The sequence below is a fragment of the Nicotiana sylvestris genome, chromosome 12 (assembly GCF_000393655.2).
Source record: "Nicotiana sylvestris chromosome 12, ASM39365v2, whole genome shotgun sequence".
NCBI lineage: Eukaryota > Viridiplantae > Streptophyta > Magnoliopsida > Solanales > Solanaceae > Nicotiana > Nicotiana sylvestris.
In genome coordinates, this window is record NC_091068.1 from 108212707 (window position 1) to 108234786 (window position 22080).

The 22080-nt window shown below is 35.6% G+C and overlaps 1 protein-coding gene across 1 annotated transcript; it reads right to left on the reverse strand.

Moving 5' to 3' along the window:
- Window positions 1-4102: 4102 nt before the first annotated feature.
- LOC138883516 (uncharacterized) lies at window positions 4103-6545 on the reverse strand. Its single transcript, XM_070164208.1, has 7 exons — window positions 5955-6545; window positions 5716-5853; window positions 5447-5607; window positions 5083-5134; window positions 4948-5023; window positions 4714-4842; window positions 4103-4350 (listed from the first exon to the last, which is right to left on the reverse strand). The coding sequence occupies exons 1-7, from the start codon at window positions 6543-6545 to the stop codon at window positions 4103-4105; spliced, it is 1395 nt and encodes a 464-aa protein (XP_070020309.1).
- Window positions 6546-22080: the final 15535 nt, after the last annotated feature.

Genomic DNA, 22080 nt, shown 5'->3' on the forward strand with positions numbered 1-22080 from the left:
TAATAAAATTAACTATTACTTCTTCTGCCTCTTTCGGTTACAGAATTAGTGAGAAGTTAATATGTAGTACGAAATAGATAGATGTTAACAAAATTAAATAATACCCAACTATAAAGCAGATAAAATTTAAATAAAAAGCTTCAGCTCAAGCGTGTGAAATTGAGGAATAATATCTACTATTATATAAAAATATTAAGATCCGTCATTTTCTTAACGCAAGAAAAGTTACTCCATATTGGATCCAATACCGACAACGGAAATAATCTTGCCCATTAAATAGGAAAATAGAAAGAAATATTCAAGAGAATAATTCCCCCTATTTAATTAAAAACAGGAACTAGAGTAATTTCCAATATTATAATTTATTCGGAACTAGAAATGAAGCCAGTGTAATAGCTAAAAGAAGAAACAGAAGCAAAACTAAAGAACAAAGAGAAAGAAAAAAAACTTTCTGCTCAATATTACGCTTCTACCATTTTTTTCTTCGCTCCTTCACGAACGATGCCTCTTTATAGGCAAGCCATGACAAGGTTTTCAATTATCTTCTGGCTATGAACTTGTCATGGCTGGTTGTTACCTTGTTATGCTTGGTTATGAGCTTCTTTGGTTATGGATCGGTTATAGTTTGTTGTAGCCGGTTGCGAGTCGATTATCCTTTGTCATGGTAGATCACATTTATACAATCTTTCTTTGGATAATTCAGTACTTGAACTTTTCTTGTCTGATATCTCCTTCATTGATGAACTATAAATTTTCTTATAAAATTATGATATTTCCTACAAAGAAAACTAAAATATTAGTATCTAAAAATTAAATAACAACTTAATTATACATGAAATTTTATTTTATCAAATTCTCCCACACTTAAATATTTGCTCGTCCTCGAGCAAATAAAATAGTTAAACATAACAGCTAAACAATTTAACCGAAATCATGAGAACTTTCGCCAAAGAAAAAGTAACTAAGACCAATTCACAAGCTCATACAACTTTTAATCGTACTCATATTCACCTATTGAAAACTAAAATCATAATATTTCCTAATCCCTAGTGTGTCTCACCAAATGAAGAGAGATGCCCATATATCACAAAATATATAGATGTAGAACAAAGAAGGGCATAGATAGAAAAATTCACTCACTCTCAACAAAGAAGTACCTCAAGCTACTGGAAATTGCCATATACTTGACTATCATGTGGTTCTCTACTAATGTAGGAGTCTTTGAGTCAAGATCATGTAGGACTTTTACAAGGTTGTCATGTAGGCTTAGGGATAGGTATGATGCATATGGATAATAGTAACTTAAATTCCCTATGGGCACTACACTTTATTTCATTGCTTAAGCACATTTGTCTTTGCTCTGACAATAACCTCTATTTTTTTCATCCCTTTCACATTTCTTTTACGGAGATGTCGAATTTCTTTGTTGCTATTTTCTCCCTTCTTTTTTTCTTCTTCTTTTTTTAACGGATTTCAGAAGCAACTATCTTTTTCAGTTTTCATGGCAACATCTCAAAAGATTAACAACCTCAAACAATTATCTTTCATCAATTATTTTCACAATTACTTTCACAATTACACCTCACGCCTTGATTTTTACATTCAGATCACCTCTTAAAGTGCCCAAAAGGAAATTGAGTGAACAAAAAACAAGTGATAACAACAAACAGGCTAAGGGTTAAAGCTTGGTGATCAACAAAATAAGAGATAATTTATTTAGGCTCAACTGGGCTAACTAGGGATAAAAATTATTAAGGTAGGTCAATTTAGGTTATGGCTCAACAAAAAAGGCCTACGTTCATTTCTTAACTCAAAGATCTACCTAGAATTTCGTCTCAATCTACATTTAAGGCAAGTTCTAGATTTCCAGATAAGCAAGAGAACTAAACAATAAGCTAACAACACAATACACTTGGGCTAACGAAAACTATGATTTCAATCACCAATAAGTAAGTATGAGCTTAGAAAAGTGATCATAAAACGCGTGAATGGTACTTAATCAAATTCATATTTTCTAAATCTCATGCTTTTCAAGTCAAATTAAGTTTAGCCAACTTATTTTACCAAAACAAGTTAAAACAACTAAAAGTCCTAAAAAAATGTTCAGTTCAAAATATTACGACCATGGCAAAGAACTGAACAAAAAAGTCCACGGAAGTATATGAAATAAGTTGCCTTAAGAATAAGGCAACTAATTTTTTTTTCCAGTTTTTTTATTTTTATTTTTAAAATTTTATAACTTTACTAAAAACACATTTTTCAGTTGTAAAATATATATTTTTTATATTTAACCGATTTTTTTTAAAAAAGAAACACACATATAACAAACATATCTACCCCCAAGCTTAAATAATATCATGTCCTCATGACAAATAAATTAAAATTAAAAGGAGATAAAGGAGCTTCCCTGATTTTTTCGATTCTGGCCTCATTTCCTTTTTCTTGGCTTCTCAAGGTTTCTCTCATATAATAAAAACAAGATTATGGTAAAGAAAATGTTCTTTTTCATGATAGGAGAAAACTTTCATTGTCTCAATCATGAGAGTGCTTCTTTATCATGGCAAAATATATTAATATATACTTCATACACACACACACACACACATATATATATATATATATATATATATATATAATTAATACAAACATGCAATTATTATTATTATTATTTACTTTTTTATATAACAAAAAAAACTAATTTTATTATATATATTTACTATAAAGGAAATATTACTAATACTTACTTTAAAGATTAAAGAGAGGGGAAGAAAATAGTTCTGAGTTTAACGTCGCCAGCTCGACTTATTTTAAAAATCAGGCAAAAAGGATTGTTGAATCCTGTTTGTCGAAGAATCTGCTGATATAAGGCTTCAAACGATGACCGTTTACTTTGAATTTGTCTCCCCCATCTGCATGTTGTACTTCAATGGCACCATAGGGGGTCACTCCTATTACGATATATGGTCCTGTCCAGCGTGACTTAAACTTTCCTAGGAATAATCTCAATCGGCTATTGTACAACAGACATGATCTCCCACTTTAAAATCTTTATGGCATATGAGCTTGTCATGCCACTTTTTTATCTTTTCCTTGTACAATTTAGCATTTTCGTATGTTGTAAGTCTGAATTCTTCTAACTCATCAAGCTGCAATAGATGATTTTTACCTGCATCTGGTAAGTTTAGATTCAGCAATTTTATAGTCCAATATGCTTTATGTTCTAACTCTACAGGTAAATGACAAGCTTTTCCAAAAACTAGTTTATAAGGAGATGTGCCTATGGGAGTTTTATAAGCAGTTCCGTATGCCCATAATGCATCATCCAATTTTAAAGACTAATCTTTTCGAGAAGAACCAACAGTTTTTTCTAAAAATTCTTTTTAATTCTCTGTTGAATACTTCTACTTGTCCGCTTGTTTGAGCATGATATGAAGTTCCTGTTTTATGAGTAACTCCATATCTTGACAACAAACTAGCAAATTGTCTATTTATAAAATGAGTTCTTTGATCATTTATGATAACTCGTGGAGTTCCAAATCTAGAAAAAATATTTTTCTTGAGAAAAGTACAAACAATATGAGCATCATTTTTTCTAGTAGCAATTGCTTCTACCCATTTTGAAACATAGTCAACAACAACTAAAATATATTCACAGCCGTTTGAAGGAGGAAAAGGATCCATAAAATCAATGCCCCAAACATCAAATATTTCACAAACAAGGATAGAGTTAAGAGGCATCTCATCCCTTTTTGAAATGTTACCGCTTCTCTGGCATTTGTCGCAAGTGGCAACATAATTTCTTGCATCTTTGAATAAAGTAGGCCAATAAAATCCAACTTCAAGTACTTTAGCTACTATCTTTCTTTCTCCGTAGTGTCCTCCTACAACTCCATCATGGCAATGGCTTAAAATATTGTTCATTTCTGTTTCAGGTACACATCTCCTGATTATGTCATCTGCCAAAATTTAAACAAATAAGGATCTTCCCAGTAATAATGTCTTGCCTCTTTTTAAAGCTTTTTTCTTTGATCGTAAGAAAAATCTTTTGGAATCCACCCTCCCGCTAAATAATTGGCAATATCAGCAAACCAAGGAGGTATATTTACAACCGTTGCGACAGAAAAGATATGCTCATCAGGAATTCCTCTTGGATATCTAGTATTTCAGTAGGAGGATTCTCTAAACGTGACAAAAGATCCGCTACCTGATTTTCTGAACCTTTCCTATCTTTTATTTCGAGATCAAATTCTTGCAAAAGGAGTATCCATCTTAGCAATCTAGGTCTAGCGTCTTTCTTTGCTAATAGATACTTTAAGGTTGCATGATCGGTGAACACTGTAACCTTCGTTCCTATCAAATGAGAACGGAATTTGTCAAACGCAAATACTACTGCCAATAACTCCTTCTCAGTTGTTGCATAATTTATTTAAGATTCATTGAGGGTTCTGCTGGCATATTATATGGGTCTAAAGATCTTATTTTTCTTTTGCCCCAATATCGCTCCTACTGCTATATCACTTGCATCACATATTATTTCAAATGGCTGGCCCCAATCAGGAGAGACAACAATTGGAGCATTAGTCAATTATTCTTTGAGAAACTCAAATGCTTTTCTGCAATCATCTAAAAATTCAAATTTCACATCTTTCATCAGTAGGTTAGTAAGAGGTTTTGAAATTTTTGAAAAGTCTTTTATAAACCTTCTATAAAAACCTGCATGCCCTAAGAAACTTCTAATACTTTTAACAGTGGTGAGAGGGGGTAATCCTGCTATAAGATCAATTTTAGCCTTATCAACTTCTATTCCTTTAGCAGTGATTTTATGTCCTACAACAATTCCCTCTGTTACCATAAAGTGACACTTTTCCTAGTTAAGAACTAGATTTGTCTCTTCACATCTTTTAAGCACCAAAGTTAAATGATAGAGACAATCTTCAAATGTCTTACCAAAAAGTGTGAAATCATCCATGAAAATTTCAAGAAACTTTTCAGTCATATATGAGAAAATTGCCGACATGCAACGCTGAAATGTAGCAGGAGCGTTACATAGTCCAAATGGCATTCTTCTGTAAGCATACGTACCTTGGGGGCATGTGAATGTGGTTTTCTCCTAATCTTCTGGAGCAATTGGTATCTGATTATACCCAGAATATCCGTCAAGAAAACAAAAAATCTATGGCCTGCAATTCTTTCAAGCATTTGGTCAATAAAATGCAAAGGAAAATGATCTTTCCTCGTGGCATCATTAAGTCGTCTGTAATCTATACAGACTCTCCATCCTGTGACTGTTCTAGTAGGTATGAGTTCATTATTTTCATTTTTTATTACGGTCATACCTCCTTTCTTTGGTACTAACTGTACAGGACTTACCTAAGGGCTATCAAATATTGGATAAATGATACCTGCCGCTAGAAGTTTCACTACTTCTTTCTTGACAACTTCTTACATTGCTGGATTCAGTCTCCTTTGGGGTTGGACTATAGATTTGTAATTTTCTTCCATGAGGATTCTATGCATACAAATAGCTGGATTGATTCCTTTGATGTCAGCTATAGTCCACCCTAAGGCTCTTTTATGTTTCCTCAAGACTTCTATCAGTTTGTATTCCTGTTCTGGAGTCAAAGAAGATGAAATGATTACTGGAAATCATTCAGGTTCAAGAAAAACATATTTTAAATGAGAAGGAAGATTTTTGAGTTCAATTTTTGATTGAACTTCTTCTTGTGAGACTTTCTCATTTTCTGATTCTTTTTCCAGTGTTTCAGCTTCTTCTCTGATTGTGGGATTTTCATCACTTCTGGTCCCTGACCTGACCAAACATCTTTCCAATGAATCAATAATTAATTGATTATCCTTGAATTCATCTACAAGGTCATCTAGTAAGTCAATTTGAAACAGGATGATGATAACTCATTCCCAGGAAATTTTATCATTTTCTGCATATCAAAAATTACTCTCTCCTCATCAACTTCCAATATTAATTGTCCTTGATGAACATCAATGATCGCTCTTCCTGTTGCGAGAAATAGTCTACCTAAAATTAATGGTACCTCAGTATTTTCTTCCATTTCAAGTACTATAAAATCTACTGGGAATACAAATTTATCTACTCTAACGAGGACATTTTCAATTATTTCTTTGGGCCTTTTAGTACTTTGATCAGCTAACTGAAGAGACACACAAGTATCTTTCATTTCACCAATTTCTAATTTCCTGAAAATTGAGAAAGGCATTAGATTTATTGAAGCACCCGAATCACATAATGCCTTTTCAAAGTGAGCACCTCCCACGGTACAAGGAATTATAAAACTTCCTGGATTACCAAGTTTCTGTGGAAGCTTATTTTGAAGTATAGCACTATATTTTTCAGTATGCTTAACCACTGAAACTTCTTCCAATTTTCTTTTACTTGACATAATTTCTTTGAGAAATTTAGCATATGAAGGCATTTGTGTTAAAGCTTCTGTAAAAGGTATGTTAATGTAAAGTTGCTTTAAAATATCCAGAAACTTTGAAAACTGTTTGTCAAGATTTTCTCTTTTCATTTTCTGGGGAAAAGGGAGGGGTACAGAGTGAGGATTTGTCGTCAATTCATTTTCTTGTACCTTTTTTCCTTTATCTTTTTATTCTTTTAGAAGTTCAGAGTCTCTTTTATTCTCACCTTTATTTATCTGTTCCACTTCTTGTGATTTTCCTTGTCTATCTGCATATGGATCATCAAGAGTTTTACCTGACCGTAGAGAGATATCTTTGAGGTGTTCCTTTGAATTTTTCTCGGTATTGCTTGGTAGAGCACCTTTTATTTGTTCAGACATGAGGGTTGCTAATTGGCTCATCTGATTTTCTAAATTCTTGATGGCTGAACTTTGACTTTCAACCTTCTCATCAGTAGCCTTAATGAAATTGTACATCATGTCTTCGAGGCTTTGCTGATGAGCTCTTTGGGGTGGTTGTTGATATTTTTGGAAATCTTGTTGCCCTCTGTTTTGATTTTGAAAGCCAGGTGGTCCCTGTACCTGCTGCTTTTGATTAAAAAATCTTTGAGGATTCTCAACACCATTAGGATTACTCCACTGAAATCCTGGATGTTTTTATGCCATGGGACTATCAAATGAGTAATTATTTCTATAACCAATCACATTTACCTGCTCCTCATTTTACGTTAAAGTTTGACATTCATGATTCGGATGATTACGTTTAAAACATCACAATTCTCAAGTTGGGATGATGATTGAGCACTTACCTGAAAAGCTTCGACTTTTTGTGTTAAGGTCGCAATTTGTTGTGCTAATGAATTCAAAGCTTCAATTTGATTTACTCCTGCTATTTTCTTGATAATCATTCTTTCCAAGGGCCATTAAACAACATTTTCCGAAATTTCATTAAGTAGTTGTATTGCTTCTGCAGTGGTTTTCCCATTATTGATCCTCCTGATGCAGCATCAATTACCTTTCTAGCAGAGGGCTTAAGACCGTGATGAAAAATGTATAAAATGTCAGGGTCTTGGATACAATGATGTGGCATTTTCTTAACATTGCTGCTAATCTTTCCCATGCATGGTATACAGATTCGGTATCTGTCTGCATAAAATTATTGATTTCTTGCTTCATTTTAATTTTTTTTGCATGTGAAAAATATTTATTAAGAAATTTTTTGGGTCATTTGGTCCCATGTTGTAATGGAACCTCTTGGTAGACTTTGCAACGTTTTGGCTTCACCTTTTAATGAAAAAGGAAAAAGCTGCAACCTGATAGCATCTGTTGTGACTCCATTATACCTGCAAGTTTCAACTAATTCAAGAAAATCAATTAAATGGGTGTGAGGATATTCACTTGCATCACCAGTAAACTGACATGATTGTTGAATGGTTTGAATCAAGCCTGTGCAGATTTCAAAGTTGTTTGTTGCAATTGGTGGTCTCCTTACACTTGATTCTCCTTCAAAATGATCTGGTTTTGCATAATCTCTTAGTATTCTATCACGTCGTGGTGCCACCTCATCAAACTGTTCTTCTACTTGATGTGGTGGAAGTTGATTATTGAGTTCTTCGTTCTCCATTTCCTCTGATGTGAAAATTTGAGATCGTGAGGTTTGTTCTTTTCGCAACAACCGCAAGGATTTTTCAATTTCAGGAGCGTATTTGACTAGTTCTGTAGAAGAGGAACGAGTCATACACTTTCTGAAATTTCTGTAGAAAAGTTAAAATAATTAGACAATAAAAAAATCTCAAATTAGTAGTAAAACAATTAATCTGTAGTAGACTTTAGCCAATCCCCGACAACGGCGCCAAAAATTTGACGAGTGTCTGGTGTATATGATTTAAACTCGTACTCTATCAAATAGTAGTATAGAAAGATGTCGAACCCACATCGATTAGTTTATCTATTCTACAGACGTTTCTTGTTTTAATTACTATTTGAGAAAATCAGAAAGAGTTGAGTTGTGAATTAACTAACTAAAAATGCACGAATAAATCAATAGAAAGTATTTTTTTTTCACAAATATAATAAAAAGGTGTTGGGATCCTGGCTTCGCTTAATATTTTTATTATATAGTAGATACATTTATCCTTTAACTTCTATTTCTCAAAAATGTATAAATGCCTCTCACGATTACATTTATATATTATTACTATAGTTGAACAATTAAATGTACTCCTCTCGGTTATACATATTAATAGTTAAAATGGTAATATTAAAGAACCAGAAATATATACTTGAACTAAAACATGCTCTTTTTAGTAAGTGCCTTTCGGTTACCCTACTTGTTATAACTGATTACTACAACATTCGCCTCTTTCGATTACAAATAAGTGTAGAATCCATTTTAACATATAAGAGCTAGATGTCACTAAATACAAGTTAACATCTATCAATACCAAAATTAACTATTACTTCTTCTGCCTCTTTCGATTACAGAATTAGTGAGAAGTTAATATATAGTACGAAATAGATAGATGTTAACAAAATTAAATAACACTCAACTATAAAGCAGATAAAATTTAAATAAAAAGCTTCAGCTCAAGCATGTGAAATTGAGGAATAATATCTACTATTATATAAAAATATTAAGATCCGTTATTTTCCCAACACAAGATAAGTTACTTCATATTGGATCCAATACCGACAACGGAAATAATCTGCCCATTAAATAAGAAAATAGAAAAAATATTCAAGAGAATAATTCCCCCTATTTAATTAAAAACAGGAACTAGAGTAATTTTCAATACTACAATTTATTCGGAACTAGAAATTAAGCCAGTGTAATGGCTAAAAGAAGAAACAGAAGCAAAACTAAAGAACAAAGAGAAAGAAAAAAACTTTCTGCTCAATATTACACTTCTACCATTTTTTCTTCGCTCCTTCACGAACGATGCCTCTTTATAGGCAAGCCATGACAAGGTTTTCAGTTATCTTCTGGATATGAACTTGTCATGGCTGGTTGTGGCCTTGTTATGCTTGGCTATGAGCTTCTTTGGTTATGGATCGGTTATAGTTTGTTGTAGCCGGTTGTGAGTCAGTTATCCTTTGTCATGGTAGATCACATTTACACAAACTTTCTCTGGATAATTCAGTACTTGAACTTTTCTTGTCTGATATCTCCTTCATTGATGAACTATGAATTGTCTTATAAAATTATGATATTTCTGTCACGACCCAATTCCCGAACCTGGTCGTGATGGCGCCTCTCATGAAGACAAGGCCAGTCATTCAGCCCAATTCATCCTTTTAAGACAATTAATTAACATAATTATAGTATAAACATGGTTTAATAATATCCAATAGCAGAAAGTATAGATAAAATACGGAAATCCAACCCAACTCAGCCCTAACCGGGGTGTTACAAGTCACGAGCATCTATAAGAATGAAATTTCCACATTACGGTCTAGAAATACACTGAACAAGAATAATGAATAACATAGAGAGACAGTGGTGCTGCGAACGCTGGCAGTCACCTCGCTAAAACCTCTACAATGCTGCCTTCACGCAACCAATACCAGCTACCGAGTGAATAAATACCTGCAACTGCATGCGAGGTGCAGGGAGTAAAATGAGTACTCCAACTCAGTGAGTAATAAATATAAATAATGACTGAAGGTAAAAAAACACGTTAAGGCACACAACATTCTATATAGAAGCAGTGAAATCATTTAAAATAACAATTCAGTGAAATATCATGTGAAATTTCTTTTAAACCAGTAAAACAGGTAATTTAGCAGTAAAATGACAAGTAGAAATCTGCCCCTCGGGCTCAATATCAACACAACAAGTAGAAATCTGCCCCTCGGGCTCAGTATTAAAATAACAAGTAGAAATCTGCCCCTCGGGCTCAGTATTAAAATAACAAGTAGAAATCTTCCCCTCAGGCTCAGTATTAAAATAACAAGTAGAAATCTGCCCCTCGGGCTCAGTATTAAAATAACAAGTAGAAATCTGCCCCTCGGGCTCAGTATCAAAATAATAATTAGAAATCTGCCCTCGGGCTCAGTATCAAAATAATAAGTAAAAATCTGCCCCTCGGGCTCAGTATCTCAGAACAGTATCAGCCCCTCAGGCTCAGAACAGTATGATGCCCAGTCAATGAAATAAGAGCACATAATTGTTATGGCAGATAATGCAGACAAAGAATAAATGCATGAGTTCAATGCAATGCACATGATGGTACACTCTATGCTTGAGTGCAATGCAATGCATATGATGGTACTCTCTAGTACCCACTGCGGCATGCAGCCCGAGCCATCCATTTTATTTATCGTCGACGGCACTCACTGGGGGTGTGTACAGACTCCGGAGGGGCTCCTACAGCCCAAGCGCAATATCAAGCCATCTTGTGGCATCAAATCTAGGCCCTCGGCCTCATATCAATATCAGTATAATCACCTAGGCTCTCGGCCTCAATATCAATGTAATTAACCAGGCTCTCGGCCTCAATATCAATATAACACTGCTGCGGCGCGCAACCCGATCCATGCTCAGTGTAGAAATCATCATAAGCCCCTTGGTCATTTGTAAAACAGTAGTTCTCAGCCCAAAATATCATTTAAAAATACCATTTAAGTTTTCAAATCTTAGAAAGATGGCTGAGTTTGCAAAACAGTATTTAAAACCTTGGACTGAGATCAAATGATATGCAAAAATATGCGAAAACAGTGATATCAATCCCTGAAGGATTCAAATAATTGGCAAGAAGCCCAAATGTAACAATCAAATCTAAGTAAGGATGATTCTCAATTTAGTTCAAGTAGAAAATACGGTAAAAACATCTCTAGGGACGGACCAAGTCGCAATCCCAATGGTGCTCTACCCCACGCCCGTTATCCGGCGTGCAAGTCACCTCAATATAGCGTTATGATGTGAAATTCCGGGGTTTCAAACCCTCAAGACATCATTTACATCAATTACTCACCTCGAACTAGCCCGGAAAGCTACTCTGCAACACGCTTGCTCTCTCGAATTCATCCGAAGCTTCCAATCTAGTCATAATAATTCAATATACTTAATGCAAGTCGTAGGAATTAATCCCATATGAATTTACACATTTTCATACAAGGTACACATACCGTATGCTCGTCATAACAAGGGGATTCTTCAAGAGTTAAAGTTAGCCATGCATACCTCAAATTCGCCCCTTAATAATACTACCATGATCCAATACACTTAAGCAACTTTAATCTACAATACAATATTAAATGAGACCAATATTAGTAACGAATTCCATAACTTATGTCATTTAGGCATATTATCAAACACCTTGTAGGCATAGATATTTACATCTCATAACTATAGTATTGGTTCATCCAATCATCACCATTAACCAAAAATTCATTCCACCATCATTCCCAACCAATTTATAACTTCCAACAACATATGTATGACCATCCATTCACACCCAACCAACAAATCCTATCAAATAATCACCTTTAAATCCCTACTATGGTCATGTATTTAAATTGGGAATTTATATCTTCCAATAACCATACCATAAGTTGTAATACTTGATTCATACTCATAATTCCATAATAACTCCATATATGTAAGTCTAAGGTGTAGGATTACCTCTTGTAGACCAAATCTTGAAAGACAACTTTTGGGGTGTTCTTGAGATTTTGAAGAAATCCTATGAAACCCAATCAAAATCATGTTGTAACTAGTGATTGAGAAGTGGGAAGCCCTAAGCTTGAGAAATGACTCAAATTCTCTTATTTCCGGTCTTTAGGATATTTAAAACATTCCAGGCGCGCGAGCTCGCGTGCCTGTTCGCCCGCGGAAGGCAGAATACTCAGCATAATGCGCGACTTCGCGCTAATGTTCGCGCTAGAGACGCCTGCCAAGTAAAATGGTCATATCGTTCTGTATAAACCTCCAAATGACTAACGGTTTGTTGCGTGGGAAACTAGACTCAAAGGGCTTTAATTTGATAGGCTATGCATCACACAACTCCTTATAGAACTGCAGATATGATCGTTCAAAGTGAGGTCTTGGGCATACTAATTTGCAACTTTCATCTATAATGAAAATTTTCAACTTGGCTTGGACTTAAGCCTCTTCTTAGACCCCAAATCACCTATAATATGTCTCGTACACTTATTATCATATCTAATTGATATCCATTATATTAATATTCCTCGTTCGCAGACAAAGTAATATAATTAGCGACCGTCAACTTACTTAATAGCGCTTAAGTACTTCAGAAAAATTTCGGGGTGTTACATTCTCCCCCACTTAGGATCATTCGTACTCGAATGAGAATTAGAGTCCGCTCCCAAATTTTTACTAAGTCCCAAATTTTTCAAAAATTTCGGCAGAGTCTCCTTTGTAATTGGACCTATCCACCTGTCAGAGAATCACCAAAACTATCCTAACAACACATCCACAACTCGACAAAGCATCACAATGTATATCAACAACATTAATCTCAATATTACATGCATTATATTATCAAAATTGATACATGGACATGAGTTGCACCTATTTGAATCGTAACACATAGAAAATACCTTTCGATCCACCATTATTAGGCTATTCAACCAAGTAAGAACATTTTCTTTCCTTAACATTTTCGACCTCCAAGGTGGGCTCCTCGACTAATAGATTTCGTCATAATACATTTACAAAAGCGATCTCAACTCCCAGACTTATCTAACTAGTATGACAAATAGATTTCCCTCATAAGCCAATTACCCCTTAACTTTACCTTTAGTAGTTTCCCGCCAGAATGATACATAAAGGATTTTCAACTACCTTCTTAGACATAGATACATGAAAACACAAAACACATGGAGAAAAATAATAGGGAGACATCATGCTCATAGCTTGGCATATTCCCTTCGGGATTTCATAAGGCCCGATGTAACTATACATACTTTACCCGTATTAGAAATTCACATAACATCCTTATGGAGAAAATATTGAGAATAACCCGTTCACTTTCTTCAACTCTAAATCTCCATGCCAAACATCTGAACTAAACCTTTGCCGACCTTCAACAATTACTCTAAGATGTTCTGGTACAAAAATGATGATAAAATTTCATGTCCCATATATTTGATCACTGGGTAATGCTTCTCCTTTGATATGTTTGAACCTTCAAATCCCTAATTCACCTATCACACATGCATACCCGAGGGTAGTCCCACGTCATCCTATACCATATAGGCCTGACGACAACACATAACTAAAAATTACTAATTTGGCCTTAGCCCATAAACCTTGAAATCAAACTTCTAACATCCAGAAATTTCCTTTCAAGACCTGAATTTTACGTCAACACACTGTATGAATTAGAGCAAGTTATATTAAGCTTTAACCATAATCCCAAATATAATTACACAATATACTACGCAACTCGCATACTCACAACACCATTTTCGATCACAATAACTGCTCAAAACCAACCAATACTAGTATAAAACTCCATTTTCCATAAGTCTCATTCCAAAATCTTCGTACACTCCTGATTCCCAAATCTACCATAATCACATCCCATAGTACTCATTCTATGTTCAATGACCTTATATCACCAAACACAACTATTCCCGCTATTCCGATGTAATCCTGCCTTTTCGGCTTAGAACATTATTTAAATCCAACTCATCAAATTCTGTGAGAAGGCCATCTATATGTGCATGCGCCCAATTTTCTCAGATTGCCCTGATCTGGAAATATCATAGCATGAATAGGAAGAAAACCATTAATCTATTATTGAACGGGGAATCGTAATTTCCACATAACTCACGTACTAACAATAGCACCCGCACGGATAACTCACGTGCCAATCATATCAATACATATATATGCACGGACAACTCACGTGCCAATCACATCAATACATATATATGCACGGACAACTCACGTACCAACAATAAAATACGCACGGACAACTCACGTGCCAATAATATAATCTGCCCGGTATAGTCTCAGACCTCCAGTTCAAACATTTTATATGGGAGCATTCAAATAGGTATACATTTTCATGCTGAGTAAGATAAGACTTTCATGTTCCTGGACTGGTATAAGTGACATGCTAAAGTGTAAGCATGTACCAAGTATGTTATCATAGCTCAAATCGAATTTTTTTCATCACTGAGGCATTTATCAAGTTCGTTCAGGGATTTTAACCCCTTCGCAGCCTCAAACATACCCAAAATAGCTCACACAATGTTACAAATGAGAAACATTGTAGCTTAAAGCTTAATAGTAAATTCTAAGCTTGTTATAGCCCAAACATTTTCATGATCATGAATAGTTGCCCCGGTGCTCGCACATGGATTCGAACCTCACATATATGCACACTCACAACACACAGTTATCACAATCAATTAGTGCAGCTAGTACCTCCACTGAGTTCAAATAAAATTCTCACATCAAACATGCCGCGAATCCCGGTTATTATACTTCTGGGAACTCCCAGTCTCCAAATTCATAGATCGCAGAAATCACCGTATCTGATCACAATTCCAGCACTCGAATGACTAAAACATTCCTCATGCACGATCATACAACTAGGAATACTTCCATAATTCTTTTGTATCCCATAATAATAATTCGAATATCAACAGTCTATCAACCAGGTGAGTACCGCAATACTAATGAGCATCCGTAAGTAAAAACACAATACACTTTCTGAGATGCACATCATTCTCAGGGATTACCGGGCAGTTGATAACATTCACCTAAATATCTGAAATGGGCCATGATGTCCAAAATTTGTGATACTCCATTCAAGAATGAACTACCACCCTTTTCATGAAACTCTTAATCTCACACAATACACCATGTCTACCACGCCATCATATGACAAGCACAAGAATCTCATTATCAATTCCGAGTTACCAGCAAATTACCTGCCGGTTAGTTAGAAACCTTCCAATGGCTCCCACCCCAGGGCAAGTCATAATACACAACATATGCCTCACACCGGTAGAAAATGTCCGGCTCAAACCATGGTAGAAACCATTAAGAACACCTTAAAATTTATTTGCACATAATCAACATACCAAATATGGATTCCTCTAACTCGACCAAGCCACGTAGGCTGCCAAACCCATGAATGTTGTCACCCAAAACCTATGTAGAGAATCATCTCATAATAGGTAAACCAAGAACTGATCATATCCATTATCGTTTGGATCCTGCTTACTACCAAGCTATATCACTTTGTTTTCTCTCCGATTTACCCTTAGGTCGACACTCTTACTTGACGTACACCAGTAATGTTACCCAAAGCTCACTACCAGATATCCCAGCATAAAATCACATGGCCATAAGGCCCATAAGCCATGATATTCTTCTTAAGCACCCCTTAAGTATCACAACCCAAAACGGCCACTCTAAAAGTACCTTATGAATTAAAAAAATCACTCTTTTACCTCCCTTGTACTAGAATACAGAATTCGTAGTCATATAGAAGTACTGCAAGTTTCGATATCATCTCAATGTAAATAATTGATTATAGCGGTATACAAATCCGAACAATTTTCAATTGCCACATATACATTTTTGAATCCATTAGAACTCTCTCAAGAGTCATCTACTCTGCTCAATTTAAATTGTACCGCCCAAATGGACAAAATACACTTGCCACATTAACACAAAACACCTAAAGAAGTAACCATGTCTTAACATTATCAATCAAGTTCATACTTCATGGCATTACATTCTTCAAAATAACAACTTAATCATTCCATGATTTTCATATCTTCATAAAGTATAACATACCTCGTATCCAGAATTTTCTCGCTCGAGTCATCTTCGACCCCAATCTCCTCGAATCACAATCAATTCACAAGTATGCCTCAAACCGAAACCAACATAACGCATAACCATGTAATTAATTCATCGATAACAGACTCTCCCACTTGGCTATAAGCCTTAAATCAAAACACTTGATAACTTACAATGGCCCACACTCTATTACTGCCATAATACTATAGTGGGATTCAATCAAATTCTTCCCAATTCATGCAACACAATTTATATGGTATCTCAATTCGTCTACTAAGCTCGCCTTCATTCTCGTGACGGTCAGGTGAACTCTCTTGACTAATTCAAATTCAAATCTCAATGCATCTACCGTACTGGTAGTAAATAAAATTCTCCACACAATATTATAGTGATCGCACATACATAGTTTACCCTGCAGGTGATAACCCACATGCTTATCTTCAAATTGACGTCTCTCTATAACCTTTCACAGCTACAACTCCTACGCCATCACTTAATCTTTCTGAGTTTGACTCATCAACAAGACATGAATTATTTTTTTTAACCTCTCGAGAAACTCTTCTCTTCACGTTCAAACCTTCCAAACGCATTCCCGAGTCGCATCATAATCATCATTTATTCATCCCACCGCTTGTTGAGCCACAAATTTTAACTCATAAGGACACTACCGGACACATAAGTCCAAATGTACAAATTCACACCACTGAAGCTACCGAGCCTAAGCTGCAGTCGAAACCCAGCCTCAAGTCTTCTAGACTGGCCCATTACCGAAACACCAAATACACATCTCGAATCTCGTTCGTAGAATCACAAGTCGGCAATGCACAGCTGATACCAAGCGCTCATGTGCGCATACGAACACGTGGAAGGAATTTCAAGAGTTACATTTCAAGTTGAATCAATGACGCATGATAAGAATTCAAGAGTGTGAAAATTTTCCTAAAGGTTCTGCAGCCTCTCGAAGATAAGTACAGACGTCTCCGTACCGATCCGCAAGACTCTACTAAACCTGCTCATGACTCGTGAGACCTATATATAACCTAGGCTCTGATACCAACTTGTCACGACCCAATTCCCGAACCTGGTCGTGATGGCGCCTCTCATGAAGACAAGGCCAGCTATTCAGCCCAATTCATCCTTTTAAGACAATTAATTAACACAATTATAGTATAAACATGGTTTAATAATATCCAATAGCGGAAAGTATAGATAAAATACAGAATCCAACCCAACTCAGCCCTAACCGGGGTGTCACAAGTCACGAGCATCTATAAGAATGAAATTTCCACATTACGGTCTAGAAATACACTGAACAAGAATAATGAATAACATAGAGAGACAGTGGTGCCGCGAACGCTGGCAGTCACCTCGCTAAAACCTCTACAATGTTGCCTTCACGCAGGCAATACCAGCTACCGGGTGAATAAATACCTGCAACTGCACGCGAGGTGCAGGGAGTAAAGTGAGTACTCCAACTCAGTGAGTAATAAATATAAATAATGATTGAAGGTAAGAAAACACGTTAAGGCACACAACATTCTATACAGAAGCAGTGAAATCATTTAAAATAACAATTCAGTGAAATATCATGTGAAATTTCTTTTAAACCAGTAAAACAGGTAATTTAGCAGTAAAATGACAAGTAGAAATCTGCCCCTCGGGCTCAATATCAACACAACAAGTAGAAATCTGCCCCTCGGGCTCAGTATTAAAATAACAAGTAGAAATCTGCCCCTCGGGCTCAGTATTAAAATAACAAGTAGAAATCTGCCCCTCGGGCTCAGTATCAAAATAATAATTAGAAATCTGCCCCTCGGGCTCAGTATCAAAATAATAAGTAAAAATCTGCCCCTCGGGCTCAGTATCTCAAAACAGTATCAGTCCCTCAGGCTCAGAACAGTATGAAGCAACCAGTCAATGAAATAAGAGCACATAATTGTTATGGAAGATAATGCAGATAAGGAATAAATGCATGAGTGCAATGCAATGCACATGATGGTACACTCTATGCATGAGTGCAATGCAATGCATATAATGGTACTCTCTAGTACCCACTGCGGCGTGCAACCCGAGCCATCCATTTTATTTATCGTCGACGGCGCTCACTGGGGGGTGTGTACAGACTCCGGAGGGGCTCCTACATTCCAAGCGCAATATCAAGCCATCTCGTGGCATCAAATCTAGGCCCTCGGCCTCATATCAATATCAGTATAATCACCCAGGCTCTCGGCCTCAATATCAATGTAATCAACCAGGCTCTCGACCTCAATATCAATATAACACTATTGCGGCGCGCAGCCCGATCCATGCTCAGTCTAGAAATCATCATAAGCCCCTTGGTCATTTGTAAAACAGTAGTTCTCAGCCCGAAATATCATTTAGAAATATCATTTAAGTTTTCAAATCTTAGAAAGATGGCTGAGTTTGCAAAACAGTATTTAAAACCTTGGACTGAGATCAAATGATATGCAAAATATGCGAAAACAGTGATATCAATCCCTGAAGGATTCAAATAATTGGCAAGAAGCCCAAATGTAACAATCAAATCTAAGTAAGGATGATTCTCAATTTAGTTCAAGTAGAAAACACGGTAAAAACATCTCTCGGGACGGACCAAGTCGCAATCCCAATGGTGCTCTACCCTACGCCCGTTATCCGGCGTGCAAGTCACCTCAATATAGCGTTATGATGTGAAATTTAGGGGTTTCAAACCCTCAGGACATCATTTACATCAATTACTCACCTCGAACTAGCCCGGAAAGCTACTCTGCAACACGCTTGCCCTCTCGAATTCGTCTGAAGCTTCAAATATAGTCATAATAATTCAATATACTTAATGCAAGTCGTAGGAATTAATCCCATATGAATTTACACATTTTCATACAAGGTACACATACCGTATGCTCATCATAACAAGGGGATTCTTCAAGAGTTAAAGTTAGCCATGCATACCTCAAATTCACCCCTTAATAATACTACCATGATCCAATACACTTAAGCAACTTCAATCTACAATACAATATTAAATGAGACCAATATTAGTAACGAATTCCATAACTTATGCCATTTAGGCATATTATCAAACACCTTGTAGGCATAGATATTTACATCTCATAACTATAGTATTGGTTCATCCAATCATCACCATTAACCAACAATTCATTCCACCATCATTCCCAACCAATTTATAACTTCCAACAACATATGTATGACCATCCATTCACACCCAACCAACAAATCCTATCAAATAATCACCTTTAAATCTCTACCATGGTCATGTATTTAAATTGGGAATTTATATCTTCCAATAACCATACCATAAGTTGTAATACTTGATTCATACTCATAATTCCATAATAACTCAATATATGTAAGTCTAAGGTGTAGGATTACCTCTAGTAGACCAAATCTTGACAGACAACTTTTGGGGTGTTCTTGAGATTTTGAAGAAATCCTATGAAACCCAGTCAAAATCATGTTGTAACTAGTGATTGAGAAGTGAAATCACCATGAAAACACACTTAAAAACTCACCTTAGGTGTGCAATTGGATGCCTTGGTCGAGCTGGGGGTGTAGAGGAAGCCCTAAGCTTGAGAAATGACTTAAATTCTCTTATTTCCGGTCTTTAGGATATTTAAAACCTTCCAGGCGCGAGCTCGCGCGCCTGTTCGCGCGAGCTCGCGCGCCTGTTCGCGCGAGCTCGCGCGCGGGAGGCAGAATACTCAGCATAATGCGCGACTTCGCGCTAATGTTCGTGCTAGAGATGCCTGCCCAGTAAAATGGTCATAACTTTCTATATACACCTCCAAATGATGAATGGTTTATTGCGTGGGAAACTAGACTCAAAGGGCTTTAATTTAATAGTCTATGCATCACACAACTCCTTATAGAACTGGAGATATGATAGTTCAAAGTAAGGTCTTGTGCATACTCATTTGCAACTTTCATCTATAATGAAAAATTTCAACTTGGCTTGGACTTAAGCCTCTCCTTAGACCCCAAATCACCTATAATATGCCTCGTACACTTATTATCATATCTAATTGATATCCGTTATATTAATAGTCCTCGTTCGCTGACAAAGTAATATAATTAGCGCCCGTCAACTTTCTTAATAGCGCTTAAGTACTTCAAAATATTTTCGGGGTGTTACAATTTCCTGCAAAGAAAATTAAATTATTAGTATCTAAAAATTAAATAACAACTTAATTTATACATAAAATTTTATTTTATCAAATGGAAAGCAAAAATCTTCTAGATTGTTCTCGTTCCAGATTCCTCGTTTCTTATGTCTTTTTGCCCATGAAGTATGAGTTCGAATTCGCGTGATTTTTGTTAATACTTGTGGCAATGGCTATAACGATTTTTTTACGTTTTCTCCGTCAAAAAAGCTTTATTTTCCGTAACATCAGAAAGTTCACTAATTGTTTGCGATTACTTCAAATGAAATTTGACCAAATAGGAGTGCGTGTAAGAGCAGAGAAAATATGTGCACCGTCTAGATTAGTAAAAGCATTCATGCGTTAACAGATTTAGTTGAATTTAATCCTTATACTGCTTAAAAGGGGATTGCTAATTAGCTATATATAGCGATCTGGTTAAGTTTTGGAACAACTATCCAAAATCGAATCGAAGGAAAGATCCACCGAATTGTGACATATGAGCGGAAACATAAGGAAAGAGAAGAGGAGGGAAAAAAAAGGAAAATGGTGTAACTAAATCCCTTAATTGAAGGCACTAATAATGGACTGAGAGCCTTTTAAGGTGAAATATATATATTTTGTAAACAAAACTTGTGTAGGTAGGGTGATTTACTAAACATGAACAGTTAGGAAAATATAGTTTACTATATGGCATAGGAATGCAAAAATCTCAATTCAAAAATAGCCAGATTTACAAGTGGTCATTCAAAAATAGCCACAGTTTCAAAAGTAACCGAAATTTAGCCACTTTCATGTAAAGATAAATCTGAACGAAAACACTGTTCAAAATTCGAAAAAATACTCTAGCATAATGTACTGGAGTTCCAGTATAATCTACCGGTCCAACATAATATACTGGAGCGCCAGCAAAGTATACCGGTCTAGCATAATATGCTGGAAGTTCATACACAGGTGCACCGAACTCCAGTATATTATGTTGGACCAGTCTCTGTTGCAGCAAAATAGTGGCTATTTTTCAATAACTTGGCAAAAACTGGCTATTTTTGAATGACCAGTCCGAAAATTGGCAAGACCGTGCTATTTATATTTGGCCTATCAGTCAAAAGTAATTACAGTCACTAATCAAATATATATTTGTCGGTTATTATTTTTTGGGGCGCATGTACATTGTAGATTTCCTAAGGTTTACAAGTTCAATTATTACCGACAATAGTTGTGAATTTCCACATTTATTTTCATGTGCGAAACTATTGGGTTCAATTTAATCCATATACTCCTTTCGCATCGTCTGTGTACCTGACTCCACAAATGTCTTTTCCCACTCTTGAAGGTAATAGTACCTAGTTCTAGGGGTGTACAAAGAAAACCGACAAATCGCACCAACCCGATAATTCGAGTCAAATCGAGAAAAAAATTCGATTATGGTTTGGTTTGATTTGGTTTGGTATTGGAAAAAAAAACCCGACCATAATTGGTTTGGTTTGGTTTTAACTAAAGAAAGTCAAACTGAAACCAAATCAATCCGATATTACATATATAGAACTTGTAGATATATTCAATATATAAATATATTTATTGTGATGTAATTTATAAATATTTCTTAAAAATTTTCATAATTTTATCTTTTAAGTTATTATTTCAAGGTTGGACTTAGAACTTTTGAATGCTTCAATAAATTAAATAGCCATTAATA